Here is a 21,277-nt window from a genome sequence, read left to right as displayed (position 1 = left end):
AGGCAGGACTCAGAGGGAAGATCAATGGATATTCATCTTAAGGTCAAAATAAATATGGCTTATTTTGAAGAGACCATACTGAAAGCCAAACTGATATTATTTAACACATGCATGGTCAGATCTAAAGAATAAAGCAATTCAAGCAAATAGTTAGGTCTGTTAGGTCTCACAGTCTGGAGGGTGCTGCAAAAGGTCTGAACACACCTTGACAGATTTGTTTTCATCACTAGGACTGCACATGCCTCATGCATCTGTTAAATTCATGTTAACATTTATATCAGACAGTGAACCAGTCACATCCTTCCCTTACCAGCCACTTCTAGGTGCTTGAATGTTTCTTCAGAAGGGCTTCTAAAATAGCATCACACTTCAAGACAGCCATGGTGTTTTGGCTGCACATGTCTTATAATGCGTGAGCTAGAAAGCCAGTCTGCTTTTCTACTTGGAAGAGCAGAAAGCAGACACATTCCTCAGACAGGAATAAGAAGAGGAATTTTCATGCTAAATTATTCCTGGGGTTGGCAAACACCCTGGTAATCCCCTGTCCTATTACCACACTGAAATACAATTCCTAAAGTAGAGATCTGAGCCATGTAAGAGGAGCAATGCTTTAATCTGAAGAACAGAAGTACTGTAAGAGCAAGATGTCACTTCAACAACTTACACAGTTCATTGACCAGAAACAACCACTTCAATTACTATCTAGTTGAAACCAGTTTTCTCGGATACAACATAATCATGTAAGCTGCCTCCACAAAGAGAGACCAGAGTGACAACAGGCAATCAATTAAAACCTACCAAATACTATTGGAGTGGGTTCAGTTACTTGTTCCTCTTCTTTTCTTAGGCTTTCAGAAGCATCAAGTTTATCCACCTACATTGAAGTGAACAGGAGATTTATGAAGGCCTTGTTTATGAATTGCACCACTGTGTGAAGCTTTTCATGCCTGGTACTTCAGCTATCAAGTGCTCCTTTTTACTCCAAGTTAGTCTACTGAAGTCTGCCTATTCCTAGCAAGCTTTGTTGTAAAACTGACCTCCCAATTCTTTTAGACGTATTGCAATAAACAACAGCTCTCCAATGCAGATGAGGTACTCATTACCTTCAAAGGAAGCATTTTTGGGGCCCTATTCTAGTGACTGCTAACTATGACTCAGAACTCAAACCCAACAGAGCAACCATCATCTCAAATGGGCCTAATCTACATTTATCTATTAATAATATCTGCAGTTCTTATCCCCTTCAGTGACACCTCACAGATATTTGCAAATATTCCAGGCCCGTGAAGTTTGATCTTGTCTAGGACTACAGCCTAACCTGGCTGCAAGGTACTGGTTTAACCATATTGGTACTCACAGAGACTTCTAGGGGAGACTAGAACTATCATGGAAAGTGGTCTAGTAGTACCAGCTTTATACAGATCTCAGTGCTGTGCCACATAAAGCTCTGTTCATGCTGAACAAATTTGTGGAAGTGCTACAGTAATGCAGGAGCCCTAAACACAACTTTAGATTGTGGGTGTGGGAGAGCAATCCAAAGAGCAACAGTACCTTCCTTCTCAGGTTTAACAAGTTATATCTTCCAGAAGAGAACCACTGAGACTGAAGACTACAAGGCATAAAAGTCACACAGCTTCACATCCTGGTACAGGCAGTAATATCCTGGGCAAACCTACATTTAGCCCAATGCTGTATTTCAGCTGTTCCTCATCCTCCTTTCCCACTGCAAGAATCACATCTGGTCTGAGAACTGCCTTCAAGAGGGGTCTCTGTTACACTTTAGAGATGCTATCCAGATATGGTGTTTAACAGCTTCCTCAATGTTTTGAAGTTTGCAACTCAAACTGACAACTTGAGGGGCAGCAGGTCTTTTACTGGTTCTTTTATAGCTATCAGCCTAAGAGCTCTCCAGCATAACACTAAATATTGGTGTTAAAAATGCTATCCAAATTACTATGGATCAAAGCAATTGACAGCTACCCATTTCCAATTACCTGTCCTGCTCTATTTACCCCTGGACTCTGCTCTCTCGGGTTTGCCTTTCCCTGCTGCTGTCCTACAGTGGCTCTGGCCAGCAGCGCAGTCCTGCCCTCAGCTGGGCAAAAAGCAGGAATGCCGAGCAGCCATCCCCAACAAGGGATGAGCAGCTCTGGGAAAGCCAGATCACATCTGCTCTGCTGCCTAGAACTGGTTCAAAAGGCTTCCAGGTGTCACTATACTCCATACGCCTTCTGTCCTTACTCCATACTCCATGTCCTTCTGCAACAGAGGTTCTGTGCTTTAACTTTTTTTTTATGCAGAAAAGACAGAAATTCTGGAAGATTTACAGACCCCACTGAAACTAGTCTATTCTTTTGTGCTTTTGAAGTTAGTTACATGACAATTTTAGACATACCACATTTATAAAGCCCATTCTCCAATTTCATGTTTTGCAGTTAATTCAACAAACTAAATTAGTTTCACTGTAAACCACTTTCACCATGCAGATTTTCCTTCTGGCAAGTTATCCCATATTTAGTACACATGATTACTTGTAAATCCAACCAGCAGTTTAAAATAAATTATTTTAGACCTAAACCTCACATGGAAGAGTTCAGGTAAACTCATGTGGCAAGTTTCTTCTGACATATGAGGAGTAGGGGATGTTTAAGATCTGTGCAAGTACTTTCATCATACCAACAGGCAAGAAGTTTACAGAAGCTTCATGGCACTATTCAAATTCACCATCATGCCTGAGTTACTGCACACTTTGGTAATTTACAGTGTAAAAAGCAATTTGCTCTTAGAACACATCCTGTTACATGGCAACTGCTTTTCTTTGTTTATGAACAGCATTCAGTGAAAAGGAGCTCAAAGTAAAGCCCTCCTCAAGCACCTGTTTTTGTTTCCCATGAAGAGGAGAAGAGTCTGGTTGGATTTTCAAGTTGCTTGTGAATAGTTATCCTTTTAGCATTAGAAAGTGAACAGGAAATGAGTTAGAGCTAGATTACACTGCTCTTCTGGCAGAAGCTACAGCTAGATTCCTGTAAAAGAAACCTAGGATATTGAGGGACACAAATGAACACAGAGTTTGAAATCAGAGTGTCACCTTATAGAACAGTCCATCAACCTGCAAGAAAATTCAGAGGGGAATACTTAACATGAGTTATTAGAAGCAACCTGAAGCAGTCACTTTTACATTGCTAATTTTAATGAAATTCTTTACGGTGATGTCCTATGCAATCCCACAGCTTTCCAAGGCAAAATCTAAGCTTAGGATCTTGGAGCTGTTTGAGACAAGCATTTCAGGACCACACATGATGAGAATCTCTCTTCCCTCAGTTGAGGGCCAGTTCTTGGTATCAGTATCATACAACCAGACTATGCATCTAAAGTTCTGTCTTCCATTTAAAACACAAAACACCTTCAGCAGTCTACTCCTATGGCTGATATAAAATATATGTATACAATTAGTTACTCAAAAGCCCTATGCTCTTTTTACTCTAGGAAATAAAGTGACTTTACTTTCATAGTTACACAAAGATAAAAGTGTTATGTGTTGTCTTCACCAAGTTTTCAGTTCATCAGCTATGGAGCTGAGAAGTACAATTGCTTCTATCTGCTGCTAAAAGCAGTTTAACCAGACCTCTTCAAGTGCCAAGGCATTTATTTACAGACTTTGCTAGCTAGCCTGGAGTGATGAAACCTACAGAACTTCAAGAAGACTTCTTCTATGAGGAATGGTAATATTCCAAATGTATGCAAAGAGCTCTGGTTTACATAATGCTAATCATACAGAAGACTCAAGTCCCAGCTCTTTAGCCTATGCAATACTCACTTTGGTAAGGTACTCTCTGATCACTTGGATGAAGTAAGGCATTGCAAAGTCCATTATGTTATGTCTCCATGCCAACTCAAGGACTACATCTGGGTGCAGTAAGTCATAGCATGTGAAAAGGCAGGCTGCAAAGCACTCCTGCTTGCCTTCTTCCAAGAACCACTGGAGCAGCTTCTCAGCCAGCTCTGCATCTTTGGACTCTGCAGCATACTGCATAGCATCCTACAGAAGAGAACAACATTTAAGCTTGACCCTTGCCTGTCAACATCTTGCTCTACATCTTACATCCCAGTTATTACTACCTAGATAAGCCGGGTATTTGGCATACCATGAAGTTAGTCTTTAACAACATCAGGCATGCTCTGTAGAAGGCAAGATACCACACACAACAACTCTGAGGCAAGCCAGATACTTTAATAACATCCATCCAAAAGGTTTCCTACAGACTATTGCACAAATTGGCCTGTAAGAACTCACTACAGGCTTGAAGAGCATACCAGTGTAATCACATTTCATCTGTACCCTTACAAGAGCCTGTGACTTGAGTTCTATAGAGAATGTTCCATATTGATCCAGGTAATTATACAGATGCCACTGATTGACAGAGACAGATCCTCAGGTACAGGACAACATTATGAAACTAGATTTAAGACATGCATTTGAAACTGCAACCACTTCTGCTTTGAGTCTTTCCTTCAAGTCAAGGACTATTAACTAAAACTCCAGATTTGAAACTAACAAACATTCAGTATCCAGGAGATTTATGCAGTGTCATTAACTCACCTTATATAGACGGTCTTTCTTGCACAGCTCCACACTCTGTTTCCAGCGGTTGTTACCCTTGTACAAGTATGCTGCAATACGCCTAAATTCAATTAGTTCATGCTTTTCCAGACGCTGAGCCAACGTTATGTTATCAAAGTTGTCATAGGCATCAATGGAAGCTCTCAAACCCTGTTTCAGAGAGAGTTGTTACACGTGCTTCCAGATGGCAGCAGGTGAGAACTAGAGTAGAGAAGCATCTAATCATAGTGTGCAAGAGTTTCAGTTCTGCCAGCTGCTATGGTTACAACTTATTTACCTAAGTGTTTCATGCACCTCTCCAAAGGATGTTTTCTAACAAAGCAAGATGTTAATCTTGGTGATACTGGGTCCAGAGAGAAGAGCTAGTTACATTAAAAGACAAAGCGTGTCTTCAAATAGCAGCCATTGGAGCCAAAAGCAAATTTATTTACAGAAGTGCTGCCCACTGAGTACACACCTGATACTGACCTTTTTGAGGTCTGTTCTGAGAAAAACATCTGTGGCACCCACTTTTCTGCAAATCATTGATGTCTCAAGACTCCTGCCTGCTAAGGGCCTGACTGCACGCCTTCTCTCTTGCTTTGGAGAAGTGTTATCTTCTACTCAAGGACGCTACTGTGTATTTTTGTCAGAGGACCATCCCTCAGGCTTAGCAATCTGTTTTTTGGGGCTCACCTGGAAATCTTCCTCTTCTGTTAAAAGGTTGTTTAGAGCTTCATTAACTCCTTTGTTGTTGTGGTTCTGGACTGAACGCAGATAAGGCTTTACCAGAAGTAGCTGATTAACCTGGAAAGAAGAGGTTTCCAATACAAGATTAAATATAGCAATCCTGACACTGCCTTCTCCTGAAACAGGTTCCCATTTGTTATTACAAGAGCTTGTGCTCATTGTTAAAACCCTTCAGAGAAGGTGCCTTGTATTACCAGAAGTAAACTAAAAGTCTCCAAGGCCAGTTACGTAACTCTTCCTGGATTTCCCATATCAAGCCAGGACTGGGCTGCTTCTCAGTCCTTTATACTGCAGGCAAAGCTACTCAGCAGATGCCAACTCTTGTTTTCCAGCCAGAGCCTGGAGTATCTTAACTTCAGCAAGAGGACTTTGTGTTGACCTATATGCTCTCCCAAGCTCACCTTTGAGAAAAAATTGACTGTCCTGGTGTGATCCAGTCGTGGAGATAATACAAGTAGGAGATCATTGATCAGCAGAGGTTTGTAGTCTAAGTAGAACTGCAAAGCTTTGTAGTACAGCTCCACATTGGCCACCTGCATGATCAGATACTAGTTAGTACTTCAAACAGAAGTAAGCCTAAGGTGCATAGTTTCGACCACTTAACTCACCACAAATTTTATGTGACTCCTACTAAACAACAGCTTAAGCTTCCTTCTAGAGGTCAGAAGTTTTACACTTATGCAGAATTCTTATTCAATCCTAGGACTGCTTCTTGTACCAACTTCTTCCAGACAGTGAAATCACAGGCTACCAGGGGCATTACAAACCAATTCTAATCTATCCACTGAAGAGGTCCTGGCACAGGCAGCCCACTACAGTTAATACGACCATTTGTTGACTTCTGAAGCCAGTGAAGACTGCAGCCTTAAAAGGTCTTTGAACTGTTTCCTTGAAGCCCCCAGTGCAGTAAGAGTGTACTCAGTCTTAAACCTTGTTTAAACTATTTCTCGATTCACTATTCTCTGCTGTTCTCATGGCACTTCCCACCCCATTTCTCACACTGAAACAGCTGGAAACATATGCAGAAATCTTCCAAGAACAGTTACAGCCTCAGACTAAAACAGCAGTCAGCTCAAAAGTATTAAGGAGGTTAGGCCTCTTGCTTGTGACCTATGATCCTGTGCAGTCTCTGAAAACATTCTCTGCTAGCTGCAGCCACTCAACAGAATGTGCTGCACAGCAGAAAAGAAACTGTGTTAAACTGATTGGAAGTACAGCAGAAGAACTGAGTAGTAGCTTACGCAAACTGTTTTCTAAATAGCAATTCTGTTGTACATTTTTTCTCTCCTGAAAGAAGCTTTCAGCATTTTGCTTCACTTACCAAGTTACTTACCTTGGCAATTATATCTTTAAACTGGCCTTCTTTCCAGGCATCAGTGGGATGATTCATCATAGTAATTATTGCATTGTCATACTCCTCATACTTGTCATAGAGGAATACAAGTTCTGCCCAGAGATGAGCCTGTTCTGCAGCTCTGAGCACCTAATAAAACAAACAAAAAAATGCACCAGGTTTTATTCACTGGCAGCTTCCCACCTTCACTTGCAGCTACCTTACTGCATACCTTTGGAATATTAACTCTAGACCAGAAAAGCTCCAGATGTTCCCTCATTTTTTGAGGCTTGAATTTGGAGTATAAGATGGCAAGTTCAGTAAACATCCCCATATGAGCACGCTCTAGGCCCAAAGCAGCTTCCAAAAGGGCAATCAGTTCTTCAAAGTAGCCACGATCCTGGATGTTAGGAAAATAAGGATTAATTAAGCTTGCTAAAATGCGTATTTACTTAAACACAACATGCTTTGATTTCCTCTCCGTTGAAAGTGCTTGCATTTTTGATTCCAATGAGGTTAGAGAATTATAAAAGAAGGCACAATGGAAAACTATTACCTCTCCATTGACTACAGAAAAAATGCATGTTGCCACTAAGAAATACAGAGAAATAGAAATATATATATAATTATATATAAATATATATATAATAAACAATATAATAATAGTATAATAAATATATAGATAAATACAAAGATAGAGGACAAATTAATTTAGATATTAGCCTCCAGTGTATATTTTTTTTTTCTCTGAGCACTTTATTAGCAGATACAAGTATGCTGTACAAGTCTTCTAGCATATTAACAGTTACCTGATAGTAACTGATCAGCTCCTCAAGTTCATCAGCATGGATAACAATGTGTAAGCCACAGATCTGTGCCAAGCGGAATTCTTTTCCGTCCACACAGGCAAAGCAGACCTGTCATGACAGTCAGCAAATGTATTAGGACTGTATTAGGAACGGTAAAGTGACAACAAGCAAATAGTTAACAGGACAAAGCTTTTACCAAATTTGAGATTTACTAACGGTTCCAAATAGGTGTTTCCATAATACTTGCTCTAGAATTAAAATCTACTACCCACAAGTTTAAGTCACCTCCTTCCAAGTCCTTGTGCTATTGGCTTTGCGGCCACTGTCCACGGCTGCCTGATACTCCCCGAGGTGCACCAAGGTAGATGCCAGGCGAGCAAAGTTGGATACGTTGTTGTAGAGAAGTTTTGCTGCTTCATACATCCCCTCTTCGTAACAGCGATCACCGACCTGAAGGAGGAGTCCAAGGTAAACAAGGGCAGCAGCAAGAATGAGGGGTCAACTAAGCAGCAAGTCACACTTGGAAACAGGATCAAGACATACCTGTTGTATATGGGCATTATTAGGGCCACTAATGAACTCCTCCAGTTCTGACAGACGATTTGTTTTTGCCAAAGCAAAAATAAGTTCTGTCTCCACATAAGACTCTCTAGCCTTCTTCCTGGCCATCTGTAAGAACTTGACTAGGTCCTCCCAGTTATCTGGAAGAGAGCAGAGATATCTAAGGTCCTGTGTTTAGTCATTCTGTGTTGTTTACCTTGGCCACCTTAGGGACAGTTTTCAGTAGCAGGCTCAAGACTCTCCTCTATCACAATAGTAAGCCAATTCCGTAACTTCAGCTATGGACAACACAAAGTCACCTTCAGGTAAGACTGGACTTCTTGCTACTGATCTGCAATCCAATTGGCAAGCAACTGTGCCATACAAAACTAAATAAATACATTACACTTAGTGACATTATAGGTAACAGTCCAAATTATCTCCACAGACTGTGTGGAGATACGTCTGGTGTAGCAAGACAGACAACCTTATTGACAGGAATCTCATCTAATATTGACTGATCCATTCCATGTACTGACTTTTTCAACTTCCTCTGAAACAGAATTCTTAAGTCTCAATAGCCTCTGCTGCTAAATATAAATGCAATAACCTAGCTCACATCCAAGCAATTTGAAGATGCTTTGCCTTACCATTTCTATTAGCTGCCTGAACAACTTCCATGTAGGCAGATGGATCATCTGCCTTTATATAGGAGTCAATGGCTTCCTTCACCAAGTCTTTCTGGAGCTGTGCTCTGGCCAGCTGGCTCCACACTGCTGGTTCATTACATCTCTCTGCAAATTCATAAGCACGGTCTAAATTGCCAATGTGCTCAATCAGCACCTGTTTGAAATTGAAGTTCCAAGTTAAAAATTGACGTTTTGTAACACTGTCCATTTTAACAGAAGCCTTTCTTCAAGTGTATACACTGCTCTGTGTAAGCAATATTAAGCTAACTGCTCTTAGAACAGCCATTTCTGTCCAGGGAAGCATTCTACAGCATCATACAGGAACCACACCTCACCTGAATTGCTGAAGTATTGACATCAAATTTTCTGAATATAGCAAAGGCTTCCTCATATAGCTCATTACTGATGGCAATGTTTGCAATATCTGGGGCATCATAGTTATCCAGCCGATTGATGTATTCCATCACTCGCGTGCGGTCAGCCTTAATGGCAGTCAGGATCAGCAGGTTCTGGAGATTCCTTTGGTTAACAGAAGGCATAGGCTATAAGCAGTGCACAGCAACACCTGCTTAAGTGACATGGATTTTACATGTGAAAAAATAAACCCACTTCCTGTCACTAGAAATGACATTTCATCCCCAGATTGAGAACCACTGACACTTACCTTCAAAAAGAAATTGCTTACCAATATTAGTGTTCCCTGTTCTCAACACATCACTGCAAACTGCACAGTGTGAACTAGCTCTGTTCTTCAAGCACAAAGCACTCGAAATTCTAGCTTTTCACCTTATAGTAAACACTGAAGAGTGCTTAGGTCTTGCAACCAAGAGGCCCATGATAACCTGGATCATTCACAACCTAAACAAAGGCACTGAATAGGCAAAACTTGAGGGCAAAGCTCTCCTCTTACCTGTGTTCACTGAATACAGAATTATCCAAGACAATTTTTTCCAATAACTCAATCAGTTCATTTGGCAGATCAGCAGTCATGAAAGCTTTCACAGTTACAGAAACTTCCTCTGGATCCTGTGTCTCTGATAAAGCTGTTTGGACAACCTAGATTCAAAGGCAAGAAACTATTAAGTGTTTTCCCTAAATGAAATATTTTTCCATTTGTTATCTGTCCAGTGAACTATAAATTAAAGCTTCAGAACTTTTAGAGTATTTTGATAAAGACAGCAAGAAACAGCTATTACCTGTACTTTACAGAGAAGTAAAGCCCCATTCACATCTGTATGGGAAACAAATTCACTAGAGGAAGGTCATTCTCCAGGACAGAAAAAGTATCTTACTGGTAGCTTCGTGGTTACCATGAAGGTCAGAATACCTGCCACTCTAACTCTTACAAACTTCTTTATGGTAAGATGGGGTTTTAAGGGGCCTTGTGGGGGAAGAATGCTACTTTAATGCTCCATAATGTTTCTGAGACATCCTGAGGTCTCCACACACTAGAAGTTTAACCTGTTTCCTTTACCTGGTCAATAAGCTGCCGCCTGAAAGGGTTGTTTTCTTCCAGTACATTTGCCCAGAGCTCAGGGTCCTTCCTGCGTACCAGATAACGAGCCTCGCTCTTAAACAGGGAGTTCTCATTGCACACCTGAAGGAGAAGTTACAATTATTGGAATTATTATTAAGGGTCAGTACCGCAAGACAGGTTTAGCTAGCTATGAACCAGACAGTCTAGAAGACTGACTAGAACTAATTTCTGACCAATGCTAAATGCCACAGACAAGTTCTTACCCAACCTCTGATCTGGAAGGCTCATGGAGAAGGTCTGCAGCAGAATTTCTACAGCTTCTCTTGGTTTTGCCCAACACACAAACACTCTGACTGTGGCTTCACAGTAACTATTTGCTTCTGGTTGAAGTGAAGACCTGCAGAAGCCTGAAGAACTTAAGTTTTAAATCTAGAAAGGGGAGCCACTTGCCTGGGCAGTGCTAAGTAGCGAACTGAGGAATGGTGCAGGTGTTTAAAGGTAGAAGTAGGTTAAGTATTTGGTGTCATTAGCTTTACATGTGTTTACAAGTGTTCAGAATAGCAAGTGGCTTGGATTCTCTTGTGAAGGTGTTAAGGGTACAGAATAAATGTGAAATTCCTTATAGAAGTGCACCATGAAAGAGTTACAAGTCATGATCCTATTCATACCACTAGCTTCAACTTCCAGCTAGAAGAGTAGAAGCCTGAAGGCCTAAGTCATCTTGTAGCAACAGCTCACATTGCTGGTATCCAAATAAGCCTGTGGAATCTCAATTACTGTACTGTAAGGAAATGAGTACTAGCACAATTTTGTTTTATGCTTTACATGTATCAGTTGCAGGAGTTGATCCTTCTTCTAGGAGACTACAATAATAAGTCTCAAGAATAATTTTTACAGGAAGATCATTTCTCCATAACCAGAAAAAACTCAGAACATCAGTTCCAGAAAGAAACTGGTACAGACAGGCTTTAACGGTTAAGCAGAACGGTAAAGTTTATCCTAGCAGTCTCCTAGCAAACAACAATTCAAAGCCACCTTCATATCCTGAAATAAAGGAGACAAATGCAGCCAGCCCTTTTTTAACAGCTAGAGTGCAACTATTACTTAAAAATTAACCCACTCAGGCTGGAAAGCCATCCACTTTCAGCAGCGAGCCTGGACTGTACTGCCATTCTAATGCTCACGGCTGATTTTCTCTGCATATACCAGGATAGAAGTGCAAGTAGGAGAAGAATGCTTTTCTCAGCAGCCACAAGCACTACTGGCTTAATCTGACATTAAGCTCTGGTGTTCATATTGAGACTAGAAAGTGTTAGAGAACCCCGAGAATTTCACTTGCCCTTGAAATTCTGAAGGATGTTCTAAGAACAAGCTTAAAAAAAGGAAAGGAATGCTATTGGAGTAAGTTCTTGTAGTTAGACTGTCAACATTTATTTTCCTCATTTCTGGTTAAGTACTGGAGCAAGTCTATGGGTCAAAAAAAAAAAGGAAAAAAAAAAAAGGAAAATTACAAGTCCTGTTTTAGTTTTAGGGAAACTTTTTTTTCACTGTAGGGCTAGATGACAGCCTGTTCATCCTGTTAAGCCTTCAAAGCTCAAAAAAAAAAATCAAATTAACAAAGCATTAATGGTAGGCATATTCATTACCTGGGCCTAATAAACAAATTAATTTCAAGCAGAATCAGTGGATAAAAGACATGGATCCATTCAAAGTTCCACTTATACAATTCCAGCTTGGATGTATAGCGTAAGTTTTTCTCATCAGCATAAAAATTACTGTCTCCACATAGAAGAATCCCACCTGCCTCAACTCCTGAGTGAGACTGCAGGACAGGATTCTTCAAGTGGTAGACTAATAGCCAGACAGTCTTCCACTTCAGGCAGAAAGCAGTTCTTTTAAGCATGTTTATAAACGTAGTTTTGCTAACCTTTATGAGTTCCAGATCACACTGCCCCCTCTCATAGGCAACGCAAGCCAGATGAGGATCCCTCTTTTCACAGTATTTGCCAACTACACGGCTGTCATAGTAAGGATTCTCACGAAGGAAGCGTTCTGGATTATTATTACTGTCAATGTAGATTTTGGCCAAAGCATTATGTGTCGCAGGTTCTTCACAGCCTTCATGAATCCTTGATTCAAGCCATGGCAACAGCAACTTAAGCCTTTGAAGAAACAAACATTTTTGGTTTTTAGTTAGACTGAGGTATGCTTGACAGTTACCACTCAGTACCTGGCCTTCCCTTCAAGCAAGTCTTCTGGTCAAACTTAAAAGCAAACACAGACCAGCCAGTTATTTTTTAATGAGATCTGCAGTTTAACATCAATCAGGGAAGGCTGCAGATACCCCTAGTTTTACAATCTCTCAACTCCTGTTGTATTAGCTGGCAGTTCATGCTTAAAGCCATTTGTTCATTTTACAGGCACTAATAGAAACTAACAACAGAAGCTGCTGTGTGCCTGCAGCTAGACTGTCAAGACAGTTTGATCCAAATTTACTCCAAAGGCACATCCCATGGCTGGCTGTATGGGAGTGTTCAAAAGCCATATTATACATCATACAGTGCTGTCAGGCGTTCCTACATGACACAAACAATGGAAAGACTGACTAGCAAATTTGAACTGCTTTTCTATAAAGGAACACAAAACAACATTAGTGCTTTATCATTTAACAAAACTGCATGCAATTCAATCTGTGTATAGCAGGGTCAGGGAAGCCCACCACTGGTGCCTACAGATGCATTTTCATTACCGATTTCTTTTTTCCACTTCAGCCACTAGCTCATCTGTGGAGAACTGCCCTCTCACCACCATGATCAAGTTCTTGATGACATCTTCAGAACAATCTACATCAAGAAGCCCTCCAACCACTGCTGGTATACGGCTAGGATTCACCTAGAATCACCACCATCATTAAAATTAGTTATTAGCATTACTAATAATGCACCCCCAGCCTTCCATGTGAGGAAGTTCTAGCTAACCATTTCAATTATGCTTCAGAGCAGAGAACTTTGAGTAACTAACATTTGTATATACATTCCAGGAACAATGTTTTTGAGATAGACAAAAGGCTTAATGAAGTGCCTCTGCACTGGGGGAGTAAGCAAAAAGAGACAGCAGATTATACTGTAGTCTGTTAAGCTCCTTATAATGAAGTAAAGAACAAGTCCTTACCTTCTGTACGTAGATCTCGATATACTTCTGCAGATTATTGCGATATAAATAGAGCACCAGGTCATGAACAAAGTCAAACCGATCACAGACAATGATCAGAGGAAGCTGATCTGTGAGCTTTGCCTCCTGTATTTTGTGTGAAAGAGGAAAAAGCAATAAATTATTCATAGCCATGCCAACTAAACCTTTTTGGCGTTTCCCTCCATTAGAAAGCAGTAGTTCTGCTGCTAAGCAAAACATACAAAAGGACCCTTCAATCCCCTGGGCGGAGTATTTACCTTCAGAAAGTTCTTCACTCGTTCTGGGTTATAGCAGTTACTTTCACGGCAAATCCTTTCCACTTCCTTTATCTGACCAGTCTTGCAAGCTGCCTGGATGTACTTGAAGTGAACATCTGGATCCTGGCTAAAGTTTACAATGGAACCCAAGAAATAGAACAGTCCTGGAAAGAGTCACATGTGTTTAACATTGTTAGAAGTGAAGCAAGTGAAGGCTGCATGGGCTTCAGCTTGTGACTTAGTTCAGCCTTGCTGAGAGAGTAGCTTTCAGTCAACTGCAGGGAGAATCAGAAACTTCTTTCAGGTTTCATCTTTCTTTCTGATCTTTACTCAAGAGAGCTAAGAAACTATCTAGAACAAAACTACCCCTAGAACTCACTGAGATGAGCTCACTTTCATAAGTGTATCCTAAGATCCAGCCATGTGACCGGTACCTCTCCCATAAAAGCTACAATCCTTACTGTTAGCTTCAATCAGTTAGTGCTTCCAAGTAAGCTGCTTCCCTCTAATACTGTACCTTCATAGCTTTTGAAAGATTCAAAAAGCTCCACAAGAGACTGGGTGCCAAGCTGTTCATGGTATTTAGAAGCAACTTGCACACAGAGCTGTAGGTTTTGCCTAATGTTGGCTGACAGCATAGCACGCAAACACTCCACGGAGTCTTCAACGGAGAGAGAGCCAAAGAAGTTCACAAGCCACTGCAAAGAGACAGAAATTTTACTCAGTAACTCACACAGGATTTGACTGATTTCTAAGATGTGCCAACTAAACAGTTTCTACCCCAGCTACTAGAGAGAAGTCTTCCATGAACTAAGACCAAAGACATAATAAGAAACACTCACTGTATTTACAATTACAAAAGTGCAGTTTGGAAATAATATTTGAAACGTCCACTTGGGAAACTGAGGTCAGATTTAAGCCACTGATACAACTTAATTGTTAACTGGACAATTGTTCTTGAATCACAGCTACTTCAGTACCTACAACCCATCTTCTGGCAGCTGCAGAAGTGCTAAAGACTGTTCACGTCACTTTCTTACTCTGGACAACACTTACCTCAGGATTCAAGAGGTGAGTATGAACAACTGCTCGTTTAATATCATAGAGATCCGTGTAGTGTTCCAAAGCTCGCTGGAGCAAGCCTGCCTTTTCACACAGCTGGGCAACATGAGCACGATCATAGTGTGTAAACATTTGGTTTCCAAGAATGGCATCTGCAACCTACGAGGTTACATTTCATATTCAGACTGTCAAGAGAATCACAGCAGCTCAGCCTACAAGTTGTTAAGAAGTCACAGCAGTGACTTACTTAGAAGACTTGCACGTTACTAAACAACTTACAGATAACTGTATCAGACATCCTATTCTGTGCAAATACAGTACTGTCTCTCCCTTTTTGGAGGAAGTGGGTCATACCTGCGGGGCATGAATCAAATTCATTTCCAGGAGACGGGTCTGAAGGTGGCCTTCTGCAGGGCGGTTGTTTTTCAGGGCATCCAACAAAAAGGATGTGCACTGCTGCAGAAGACTGTGCTCCATGAACACATCCACAATCTGTTGAGATTAGTCAAGTTAGAGAAGAAAGGTCTATGTACACACATGTACATTTTTCTGTGTATACAAAAAGCCTGGCTAGACAGGTGTTCTGGGGTGATGTTATGATACTGTATCCCCTATTGTCTGCTTTATGCCAAGATCTTAACTTGTCTCAAACCCAGACACCAGGCCATCACAGCACCTAGCATGCTGCATTCCCTTGTTTTCATAGTATTACTATCATGGTAATAGAGAGACAAGTTTCACATATTTCCTTCTTCTCTAGAATGGAAGAAGTGCAGTACTCTGAGCTATTATGCCAGACTTTACTATCCACTCTTATTTACTTCTAACACAGCATGCAAAGCTCATCCCTTCTCTCTTGTTGGGATAGTTGCTAGAAGAAAAGCCAAGACTTTTTCCAAGTAGCTTCAGTTACTTAATGATGCAAAATGTTCCCTTTATTTCTCCATCCATTTAACAAGAAGTGGCCAATGGCAGCCAGAACTGAAGTTAGGATTATTTGTTCATCTTCCTATAAATTCTCTGCATGGGGAGATGCATGCTCCATTAAAGCCAACGGCAGGATAATAACACTATTGCTTAGACTAAGATTGTGGCAGGTTTACTACCAATAAACCAGAAAGCTTCCACAAGAACTTGAGAATGCACTTGCCACTAAAGACTCGATGATAACCAAACCTGACTAGACTATTTAGTAATTCCTCTAATCAAGATGACAAGAGATGTGAACCAGGCTTACCAGTCCCCAGAATGGTACTGCACTATTCCCTCTGTGTAGAAAGAGACGAGTACCCTTGTTGTAGGCCTCACCTGGTTAATGTTAGCCAGTGGCTCCTCGTCCTGTACCAGCATCTGAGAGAACTGCAGGCCTTGTTCTGGACTGACTCTCATCACACTTCTCAGGAGGAAGATCCAGTCTGGGGTATAGCCAACCTAGATATTTCAGAAACAGTCATGTGTATTTAGGAAGCTTCACACTTCTGTTAAACCTTCAGGTTCTTTAGCACAGGGACTATAAACTGTTGGGAGCTCATAGTGCCCATCCCCCATCTTCCAGGAATTCTCAGATAAAAGCATTTCTTGTCTGTTGACACAGAAATTCAGTATTCCCTTACTTAGTAACTGAACTTGTACCAGGGCAATTTTCTGGCTATTTAAGAAACTACTTGGAATAATTTTTTCAACAGTGCTAAAGCCCTATTTATCAAGTCCTAAACTTAAAAGTGGACATTAGGCAATTTTTCTTTCTTTATGCATTACAAAACAAAGTCTAAGAAATTTAAGAATCTTATCTTTATTCCACAGAATAAGCTTAAGGCAGTACATTAAATTAATACTTCATAAAATTCTGGATGTTTTGAAGCTTATTTTTTGCAGACTTTTTAGACTGTAGCAATACACTATGATTTGCACAATGGATACATTACACATAAGGCAGAGCCTGTACTTTGTGATAAATGATTTACCTTCTTAGCATACAGCACTATTTTCTGGAATTGACCAGTTTCAGCAAAGCACTGAATCACTTTGTTTGGCACATTAGCTCGAAGGTAGACACTGAGTGCAAGGGTTGGGTCAGCCGTCTTCACCAAGTCTCCCAGCTCCTCAGAGCACTCCAGCTGAAGTCAGAAGTAGTATTTTGTCAACCAGAAGAATTCAGAGATGTAGCATCAACAAAAGTATTGTTCACACTCAATTGTTACAAGGCAACAGAAGGAGGCTACTGTCATGGTTGAGCCTACCTTGTCTTCCTTCAGCCACTTCTCCAGAAGCTGTTTGCGGCCCTGCTGCAGGACGGGGCGACAGAGCTCCAGAGATTCAAACTTGTTCAGCTGTCCCTGGTCAAGCAATATTCCAAAGTACTGGAGCAGGGGAGAGGCCTGCCCAGGCTGAGCCGGTACACTCTGGAACTTCCTAATTGTATCACTGGTACGTAGAATTCCCTGAACAGGCACAAGAGAGAGAGAAGCAGTGTTTAATCAGTGAAGACTGAATAGCATTAGTAAAAAAAGCGGGTTTTAAGGATAAACTGAAGCATCTATGGTTAAACCTTCAGGATAGAGACCATCAAACCAGTGACTTTCTAGCAGGAAGTTAGTGGCCACAGAAAGTCCAGTCTGGTTAGAAATGGATAGCAAATGCTCCTTTATGGGATACAGGGGAATGTATTAGTCAGAACCACTACCAGACTGCAGAGAACGAAAACAGCATTTATGTTTTGAATGTGAAGCTCTGAGATACAAGTGAGCTAAGCAATCCAATAAGCTTAGGCAAATTTCCATGATTTCTAAGCTTTACCTTTGGAGTTACTTACCTTTGGTGCAGATGCAGCTACTTTAGCAGCATCTGCATAGTTTCCTTGAGCAAACAGTGTGTTAAACTTTCTGGCAAATAACTCCTCTGCCCCAGCGAGGTTACTACGTATAGCCATTCGCAGTCCCAAGTCAGGATTCTGGAGAACATTTGTAGCATAGTTCACTATGTTGTCTTCCTCAACACACACAGAAAGCACCTGGAAAGGACAAGAGGCATATTGAGGAGTACTGACCTTTCCACAACTACTGTGAAATATAACAACAAAATGGCTATGCAGTTTATCAGTGAAGGAGCAGATTACTAAAAAACCAAGTTCTTCTCTCTGTACTAGGAGAGATAAAATATTATTAATCAAATAGTCACTTGCTCCCTTCCATAGCATTTGTCCCTCATCAGGTTTGTTACATTCTATTTGAACTTTAGAAGGCTCAGAAACGGAATGGTGGCTTTGTTACCTGTCCTTTTTTATTCACACCAATAATGCCTGAGGTAGGTTCATGAGGAGCTGTGACAAAGATAGTATCAGCACTGATACGGTTCATGTAGATGCACACTCCAGACTCCAAATCATACATGTGGATATATCCATATTTCGTGATCAGATAAATAACACCATGCTTAATTCCAATCTGCCAAAAGACAGGTTTTTATTAGTCAAAACTAGTAAGATTGTAACACTTCAGACAGCTGCCTTTAGCCTAGTCATAAGGAAGTACTGCAGTGACATGCCTTTGTACTGACACTAAGAACAAATATAGCTTCGGGCTTCTTCCTTTCAGACTCAAAAGCAATGATCAGCTTTGCTGGCCATTTGCAGGCGTAGTTCCAGTGAATAGAGAGGTTGAAGGGAAATCAAAATTCATCTGCAGCAAAGAACATACTCCTCATCCTAATAAGCCAAGCTGAGGAAAAAAGTTTGGGCATAATTAGCATTCTAGACTAGATATGTCAGTACAAGTTTCTGTTCAGAAATACTAATGAGATAATCCCATTCTCTTCCAACAAAGCCTACCCAAAGCACCAGCAGAATCTAAACCAAGCTCATCTACTAAATACTCCAGTTTATCTGTCAAGCCAAAACGGTCTTAAGATATAGAAGTACTCTCCCCTTGGAACAAGTCTTTGGATGTTTTGTTAATTAAGCCTTAAGCTGAAGTATAGAGCTACATGAATCCTGCCATGCATGCACCTTAGTTATGGGCATCTATTTATTGTGGTCTATTTATTTATAGCTGATCTATTCGACTTGCCAGCAGTCTTACACTCCAAGATAGTCTGATTTTATGACACAATTTCTAGTCCTAGAGACATGCAAAGTGAAATTTGGTTTGTGATAGCAACCAGCTCTGCTCTTCCCTGCAGAACCTCCCACTAATGCCCCAAATTGCCTTTTCTGCGCTGCTACTACAGGAGGTATGCTAATATTCTTATCTAGAACTTGGAACATTAAGCAGGAAGTTGAATAGCCGAAGTGATGGATATACTCTCCCTGAAGACATTCTCAAGGGTTTTTTTGGGGGTCTGTTACATTGGTTTGGGTTCTTTTTCAGTAGGTGTTTTGTTGGGCCTTTTTGTTTATTATCTTTTAAAATACAGGAACAGTCTATATATTTAAATTACTGTTTTAATGTCCATGCTACCTCCCACAAACCTATTAACACCCCTCCCAGAACGAGGAAGAATGACAGCAAAGCACTATAGAAAGCAGTCTTTACAACAGATGTCAGCTCCTTGCTAGGCTATAAAGCTCATTTTTTTGGGGGTCAAACATTTACCTGCATTGCCACTGGAAAGTCTGTTTGTGCCTCAGGTGGGAAAAACACATCAACAGCTTTCTTAACAAATGGCTGATTTCCAGTAGCTGGCTGACCTACTTCGATTATGTGCAGCTAGGAAGAAAAAAGTTCATGTCACAAGATTGCCTGCAAGTACAGCCACATGAAAGAAGTTCCTTTCCTCAGATGTGCTGCTGAAATCATCTGCCACATTTGGCCAACACAGTCTGGGGAGCTGTGCTCCACATATTCAGAATATTAAGTTTTCTAGAACTTGATAAATTAAAACCTGTGAGAAGAATAAAAAAACCAAAACAACCATGCTTTCTATGAAAGTCAACTATTCCTATTCAAGACAGCCTGTTCATGACATTTTGAGACACACTTGTCAATTCATCGGTTTTGCAGGGAAAGACTAGAAAGGCCAAGGCATTTACTGTGGTGTTACCTTAGCCCTGCACAGACTGCTCAGAAGTTGTAGCATATTCAATGCTACTGAATTCCACGTTCAGTTTGATGCAAACCTTCCTATGGCACTACAGGAACATAGCTGCAGACTTTACCTTGCCTCCTGCAGGACTCCTCACAGCAAAACAGAAGAGGGTAGAAGGTTTGGCATTTCCCTCTATTTTGAATTCTGCAAAAGCTGCTGCATGGCCTTCTATAGGCTGGGAGACTTTTCTATCAACTGAATACAGCTGCATTGCACCAACCACGCGATTTTGCTAGAAAAAAGAAAGGTCAGCTTTTAGAGATAAGATTTCAAATGTTTGTAGCAAGACCCCTGGGACAGCGAACTAAAAAGCAGCAAATGCCTCTCATCCCCTCCTCCAACACTTGAACTGAATTAAAAGTCAGGCTATTCCTACATAAAAGATAGTTTTCAATTTTTTATTTATAGAAACCAAAGTTAGACTACAGCAGCTATTAAGTCAAGTGGGGCCAGGGCTTTCCCAATTATCTTCATAATATGTTGGCGCCAGGGAACTTACCTGTGCTGAAATTCCTATCAGCAGCAGCCATTTTTGGTGTTCATCTGTTCTGTAATTGATGATTTGGCAGCCTGCAAGACTAGCATGTCTATCAAACATCTTTTGGGGTTGTGATTCTCCCTCCATGCTCCAGTGGTACACTGCTGTCTCTGTCACCAAGGCAACTGTATTCACAGATATCCATTTCCAGAAGATCACTTCCTCTGCCATTGTGTGGGCTTTCATTTTACTTTTCATCTCAATGTTAAAGATCTGAAGTGTCTTTCCGGCTATTATGACAAAATCCAAGAAACATCACAGATCAATCACCATAATGGCCATCCTATGGTTTGCCCATTTACAAGCACCCAGTTTAACCCTCTGTTCCAGTGGTGTTACAGACAGGGTAGTGTCCTGTCAATCTCAGTCTCCTTTGACACTTGACTCTTAACAGAATCCCCTCTCCACCCCCAACACCTGCACCATCCCAAAACCAAGAAAATCTCCTTATAGACACTCACACAGACATTCCAACAACTGACAAGCACAGACACTTTCACCATAAGCTGTTGTAAAAAGACAGTCTAAGCTACAGAGCTTGTGTAAACTCTTGTTTAGTTGGCAGTACTGGTACGCCAAGTTGCAGATGTCTAGTAGATGTCATTCAGTATAATTAAGAGAAAGAATGGCTCCAGCTTATGTCAGTTTAGTAGCTGCTGACCTGGACTGAGTCAAACAGCAGGAGACTTGAAACAGCTTGAGACAGCCGAGGATCACAGCTCCCATTTTGTTTTCCTGCTGGATGAATTGCACACTGAACTAGATGGGCTTTGTACAACAAGTGCCTACTGAAGAGGACAGTCAAAAGTTCAGAAAGACTGTAGGAAGGTTTGGAGTTTTAGTTCCAGTTAAGATTACTTCTTCATGGTTTAGGAAACTATACTTGCAGTTTTAGGCTTGATTTAGTAGTCCTTTTAAACAACCAGAAGCCCTACCCTGTTAAGTAGG

The 21,277-nt window shown here is 40.9% G+C and overlaps 1 protein-coding gene across 6 annotated transcripts in view; it reads right to left on the bottom strand.

Moving 5' to 3' along the window:
* The window catches only part of CLTCL1 (clathrin heavy chain like 1), a 34,703-nt gene that overhangs the window by 1,544 nt on the left and 11,882 nt on the right, over nt 1-21,277 (bottom strand). The window contains exons 3-33 of one of the 6 annotated variants that reach the window (XR_001331557.2): nt 20,291-20,559; nt 19,862-20,023; nt 19,299-19,412; nt 17,979-18,152; nt 17,522-17,719; nt 16,950-17,150; nt 16,674-16,826; nt 16,018-16,140; nt 15,064-15,201; nt 14,704-14,868; nt 14,165-14,345; nt 13,648-13,811; nt 13,370-13,495; nt 12,948-13,090; nt 12,126-12,360; nt 10,196-10,318; nt 9,632-9,777; nt 9,057-9,240; nt 8,683-8,875; nt 8,036-8,193; nt 7,778-7,942; nt 7,493-7,600; nt 6,916-7,083; nt 6,684-6,833; nt 5,752-5,883; nt 5,297-5,407; nt 4,601-4,771; nt 3,818-4,039; nt 3,089-3,109; nt 799-874; nt 311-441 (exon numbers count right to left, since the gene is read on the bottom strand). Coding sequence is in view for 3 of the 6 variants with exons in the window: in XM_014253818.2 (XP_014109293.1) it covers nt 799-874; nt 3,089-3,109; nt 3,818-4,039; nt 4,601-4,771; nt 5,297-5,407; nt 5,752-5,883; nt 6,684-6,833; nt 6,916-7,083; nt 7,493-7,600; nt 7,778-7,942; nt 8,036-8,193; nt 8,683-8,875; nt 9,057-9,240; nt 9,632-9,777; nt 10,196-10,318; nt 12,126-12,360; nt 12,948-13,090; nt 13,370-13,495; nt 13,648-13,811; nt 14,165-14,345; nt 14,704-14,868; nt 15,064-15,201; nt 16,018-16,140; nt 16,674-16,826; nt 16,950-17,150; nt 17,522-17,719; nt 17,979-18,152; nt 19,299-19,412; nt 19,862-20,023; nt 20,291-20,559 (4,674 nt within the window). In the remaining 3 variants the exon portion in view is untranslated. The remainder of the gene's footprint in view (nt 1-310; nt 442-798; nt 875-3,088; nt 3,110-3,817; nt 4,040-4,600; nt 4,772-5,296; nt 5,408-5,751; nt 5,884-6,683; nt 6,834-6,915; nt 7,084-7,492; nt 7,601-7,777; nt 7,943-8,035; nt 8,194-8,682; nt 8,876-9,056; nt 9,241-9,631; nt 9,778-10,195; nt 10,319-12,125; nt 12,361-12,947; nt 13,091-13,369; nt 13,496-13,647; nt 13,812-14,164; nt 14,346-14,703; nt 14,869-15,063; nt 15,202-16,017; nt 16,141-16,673; nt 16,827-16,949; nt 17,151-17,521; nt 17,720-17,978; nt 18,153-19,298; nt 19,413-19,861; nt 20,024-20,290; nt 20,560-21,277) is intronic. The other 5 variants (XR_015774286.1, XR_015774287.1, XM_014253818.2 and 2 more) reach the window with 5 other exon arrangements.

The sequence above is a fragment of the Pseudopodoces humilis genome, chromosome 20, assembly GCF_049639895.1.
Source record: "Pseudopodoces humilis isolate 2021_Gansu_Grassland_sample_001 chromosome 20, ASM4963989v1, whole genome shotgun sequence".
Taxonomy (NCBI): Eukaryota; Metazoa; Chordata; class Aves; order Passeriformes; family Paridae; genus Pseudopodoces; species Pseudopodoces humilis.
This window is presented reverse-complemented; position numbering and strand designations above follow the sequence as displayed.